Genomic DNA, 5,597 nt, shown 5'->3' on the forward strand with positions numbered 1-5,597 from the left:
GCACTACACTTTTACTATGTACCCACTACAATTGCTTTTAAGTCTTCGCACTAGATCTGTATTGTCAAAAAGCTGGATTGCCTCGACATTGTAGCGGTTGCCACAGTTGCAAGAAGAGGGCGCGCCTCATCGCACAAAGACATCGACCAGCAGACCTCGATACGAACCTAAGCCGGACGCCATTCACGACGTTCTCTACTAGATGGCAACACTAGTGTTGAACCTTAAAGTTGAAGTGCAAGAACACGCAAATCTATATCGCACTAACGGAGTGTTTAGGAATCTGTACTTGTTCGCGATGATTCTCTATTAATTTACTTCGAGAAAATACAAGTTCAAAATAAGTGCGTCAAAACAAAGGACTGTCTGTTTACGCCGAAAAGAACAATAGGCCAGCGTCGAAATCACTCCAGAAACGTAAACATCTATTGTCTGCGGGTTTTTATGACCCACTCGAGGTGTCCAGAAAAGTCGGAGAAAGAGATAGGCTTATACGAAAGCAAAGGACAGACGGAGCCTCGGATTACTATATAAACTGACGTTTTCGGCGACGGACCAGTGTGTGTGTGTGTATACTCTTAACAGTGAAAAGTGCTGAGAACTGAACAGTGGACTCTTAAGTGAAATTAAGTGTAGTGAATTAGTAAAGTATTAAGTGTAATTAGAAATATTGTTGTGTGTTGAATAAACGTGATTTACCTTAATAAGTGTTTCACTGTAGTTGTCGCACGTACCTTGACGTACCTACCTACCCGCCAGTTATAAGGTTACTTAGTGCTCAGTGCGTTACAATTGGTCCTTCGAAGAGCCGGATCGGGTTATTGTAGTAGGTAAACCAGGTGAGGATGCCGACAACAAGATCAGAATCACGCTCAAGGATTACGGCGGAAACCATGGCGAGAGATGTGACTGTGAGTATACCAGTCGAGTCTACAGACACGTCCACTACCAGTCAATCTACGTTAAGGACGCCTCCGCCCTGTGTAAACGTCAGAGCAGTGGGGTCCCCGGTGCAACAGATCGGGGACGTAATCAGGGGGAATACAGACCCTGCCCCCACAGAGGGGGGCATTCCGGTATTCACTTCTGGTACTATCGACGTTTCACCGAATGTTGAGCCTTCTGGATCATTCAGGATGAAAGACAAAATTAAGGAATCACGTCAACAAGCGCTGGACGTACGAAGGACTTCTTTGAACCCTTATAAGTCTACGCGTGCGGATAACGCGTACCCGTTGCCGAGGAAAGAGAGGTCCGAAATTGAAAAAGAGTTAGCGCAGAGGGAGTATGAAACCGCCAAAGCCCGTGAAAAGCTGGCTCGAGCGAAATTATTGGCATTACAGGAACAAGAGGAAACCGAAGATGAAATTTACGAACAAGAACAACATGTCGAAGAATGGGTAATCCAAGCTTCAGAAGAATTTGAAAATAAAAGTCAGCACCAGGCGTCAAGGCAAGATGAAATATCGACGGTACAATTACTTGTACAGGAAATCAAGAAGTTAAACGAAAAAGATAGAGATATTATAGAGTTGCCTTCATTCAGTGGTGCAAGTGCAGAGTGGTTAAATTTCAAGAAAGCTTATTTTGAATCAGCTGAGAATTTTTCCCACGCAATGAACCGAGCGCGCCTTCGCAAGGCTCTACGAGGAATTGCCAAAGAGGCAATGGAAAGCTTGATGAATAGCGTTGATGATCCAATGATCGTAATGCAGCACCTTGAAGATAGATTTGGTAGACCTGGATCTTTAGCACTAGCCGAGTTAGAAAAAATGAAACGGATAAAACCAGTGAAAAATGATCCAAGAGACATTTGCAGATTCGCCAGCCAGGTAAAGGCCTCTATTTCTGTCATCAAAACCTTGAAGAAACCACAGTATCTTCACTCACCAGAAACTTCCAAGTGCATAAGGGAAAAAATGTCAGTGAACATGTTCGATAGATACGTCGCCTTTTATAGCCGATACAGAGATACAGAAATAGCCGACCTAGAAATAATCGATTTATTTCTTACCGAAGAAGTACAGAATTATGGAGTTTTCGCTCCACCTGAAATTATTGACACCATAAAGCCGCAATATGCAAACATGAGAAGGATAGTTCACGCTATGTTAGAGCCAGAAGAGAGAAAACAAGAATCACCGTCGACGAGTCGAGAAATAGCCATTCGCACAGTTAAGAGTGCATGTAACTTATGTGATGAGAATCATGGCCTATTAGAATGCAAGAAATTCAGAGAAGCAAGCGTAGATGAACGATGGGAAATTGCGAAGAAAGCTAAGATATGTTTCAAGTGCCTTCGTTACAGACACCAGAGACTGGACTGCAAGGCTCCACCCTGTAGGAGATGCAGGAGATACCACCATGTAGCTCTTCATTCTGAAAGACCCGCACCAGCTGCAGTCCAGCAGAAGAACGAGTCGTGCAACAATGTCGACTACGAAGATGAAACATATAACGATGAAGATGGGTATTTTGATGATGAACCAGAAGAGAAAATTGTATCCATCAATACCACAGTGACTAAAGGAAAGGTGTATTTGAAGATGGTGCCAGTGAACCTATATGGCCCAAAAGGAAAAGTCCGAGTGTTAGCATTGTTAGATGAAGGATCTACAATTACACTGGTAGATTCCTCGATTACAGAGAAGATTGGAGTTGAAGGAAAGAGAGAACCATTGACAATAGAAACGGTTGGTGGAAAAGAATTGAAGAAGAATAACTCCTTGAAGGTCAAATTGAAAATAAAAGGCGTCAACAGTAGAGAAATAATGACCATGGAAGCCAGGACAATGGACGATTTGAAGTTGTCAGAACAAGAAGTTGATACAGACGTAATAAACAATTGTCCTCATTTAGTAAAAATCAGAAAAGAACTCGTTTACACCGGTGAAAAGCCTAAGCTTCTTATAGGACAGGACAATTGGGGATTGATTGTCACAAGGAAACTATTAAAAGGAAAGGCCACCAAACCAGTGGCATCACTTACAAGACTAGGATGGGTTCTGCATGGATTTGATACAAGTGCTAATGCCGTAGTTAACTTCGCTAACCACTGCCGAACTAAGGAAGATGAAATAGAAGAAATCGTCAGAGAACACTTTAAACTGGAGTCTTTGGGAATACAACCTAATTTGCCTAGTAATGACAGTGACCGAAGAGCCTTAGAAGTTCTAGAGAGTACCACGAAGAAACTACCAAGTGATCAATACGAAACAGGGCTTTTATGGAAAAAAGAAGATGAAACTCTACCGAACAATTACCATCAAGCTCTTCGACGACTTATGAATATTGAAAAGAAACTAGACCGAGACGATGCATTAAAAGAATCTTATACAAAGCAAATAGAGAAGTTGTTGGAAAAGGGTTACGCAGAAAAGGCCCCAGAAAATACCAGTAGCGGGAGAACCTTTTATCTTCCTCATTTTGCAGTCGTTCATCCAATCAAAAAGAAGCCAAGAATAGTGTTCGATGCAGCGGCAAAATTTGAAGGTAAAAGCCTTAATGATGCGCTACTAGCAGGACCGGATTTACTTCAATCCCTATTTGGAGTTTTGTTACGATTCAGAGAGGGTCCAGTAGCAGTGGTGGCCGATATTCAAGAAATGTTTCTAAGGATAAAGATAAGAGAAGCGGGTAGAGACAGCCTTAGATTCTTATGGCGTGGAGAAGATAGAAAGAAGAAACCTGAAGAATATCGGATGACTTCGGTAATCTTTGGAGCTGCATCGTCTCCAGCGACCGCCATATACGTTATGAATAAAAACGCTAAGGAATACGGAAAATCTTTCCCTGAAGCAGTGAAAGCAATTGAAAAGAACCATTATATGGACGATTACCTGCAAAGTTTCAGGACCACTGAAGAAGCAAAGCAAACGGCAGCAAAAGTGAAAGAAATTCATGAAAAGGCAAGTTTTCACTTGAAAGGCTGGGCTAGCAATGATGCGAGAGTAATTGAGGAATTCAGAGAAAAGATACAGAATGATTCTTTAGAACTCACGAAAGAAGAAAAAACTCTTGGTTTAAGATGGTTGATGAAAGAAGATGCATTGGCTTTTAATGTTGGTTTACGAAATACCTCGGAAGAACTCATGAATGGGACGAAAATTCCCACCAAACGAGAAGTAATGAGCGCTGTCATGTCAACATTTGACCCTTTGGGATTTGCGACACCTGTATTGATTCAGGGGAAGAAATTAATTCAAGATATTTGGAGAACGAAAATTGACTGGGATGAAAAAATTCACGAAGATCAAGTGAAGTCATGGTTGAAGTATTTGGAAGAAGTATCCACTCTAACAGAATTAAAAATCGCAAGATGTATCTCACCGTACTCGCAAGAAGGAGAATTACATACCTTCACAGACGCAAGCGAAGAAGCTTATGCCGCAACCGTGTATTGGCGGACTATAGGAACTGATGGGAAGATACACGTTACCCTAATTGCAGGGAAAGCAAGGGTCGCACCGACGAAACCTATTTCGATTCCAAGGCTAGAACTGCAGGCTGCTTTACTAGGGACAAGGTTAGCAGCGACAATGGAACACGAAATGGATCTACGTGTGCTAAAGAAAGCATATTGGACCGACTCAAGTACAGTGTTGCAATGGATTAAATCTGATCCTCGAAAATTTAAAACCTTCGTAGCTCACCGGCTGGCTGAAATCGAAGAATCGACAAACGTTGGAGAATGGAGGTGGGTAAAGGGCCTACTAAAGAAAATCCAGCCGACGATGCGACGAGAGGGACGCCAAATGACTTTGACCAAGCAGCGAGATGGTTCCAAGGCCCTTCTTTCTTGCGCAAAAACGAGGATGAATGGCCTGTGAGAAGATTTGAAAAAGCGAATGAAAATCTGGAAAAGAAAGAAAGAAGGCGACAAGACAAAGGAAGAATAATACCGTCAACGCCGCCAAGCAGAAGGAAGAGAAATGGAAACCAAACTCAAACCCTGAGGAAGAAAGGACGAACAATAAAAGAAACAAGGAAGAACGCGAATTATAGACGTGCAAACTACCGGAGGAATGCCAAGACGTCCTAGCCGTCGAGTCATCGTGGTGGTTCCTACAGAATCATCGCTTTAAACGTGAGAAGGTGCTTTGGCACCGCGGGGAGATTGTTCGCGATGATTCTCTATTAATTTACTTCGAGAAAATACAAGTTCAAAATAAGTGCGTCAAAACAAAGGACTGTCTGTTTACGCCGAAAAGAACAATAGGCCAGCGTCGAAATCACTCCAGAAACGTAAACATCTATTGTCTGCGGGTTTTTATGACCCACTCGAGGTGTCCAGAAAAGTCGGAGAAAGAGATAGGCTTATACGAAAGCAAAGGACAGACGGAGCCTCGGATTACTATATAAACTGACGTTTTCGGCGACGGACCAGTGTGTGTGTGTGTATACTCTTAACAGTGAAAAGTGCTGAGAACTGAACAGTGGACTCTTAAGTGAAATTAAGTGTAGTGAATTAGTAAAGTATTAAGTGTAATTAGAAATATTGTTGTGTGTTGAATAAACGTGATTTACCTTAATAAGTGTTTCACTGTAGTTGTCGCACGTACCTTGACGTACCTACCTACCCGCCAGTTATAAGGTTA

At 42.3% G+C, this 5,597-nt stretch overlaps 1 protein-coding gene across 1 annotated transcript; it reads left to right on the forward strand.

The window, feature by feature from the left end:
* Positions 1–893: 893 nt before the first annotated feature.
* On the forward strand, positions 894–5,004 carry LOC123872262. Its single transcript, XM_045916433.1, has 2 exons — positions 894–4,593; positions 4,865–5,004. The coding sequence occupies exons 1-2, from the start codon at positions 894–896 to the stop codon at positions 5,002–5,004; spliced, it is 3,840 nt and encodes a 1,279-aa protein (XP_045772389.1).
* Positions 5,005–5,597: the final 593 nt, after the last annotated feature.

This window comes from Maniola jurtina, chromosome 2, assembly GCF_905333055.1.
Source record: "Maniola jurtina chromosome 2, ilManJurt1.1, whole genome shotgun sequence".
Taxonomy (NCBI): domain Eukaryota; kingdom Metazoa; phylum Arthropoda; class Insecta; order Lepidoptera; family Nymphalidae; genus Maniola; species Maniola jurtina.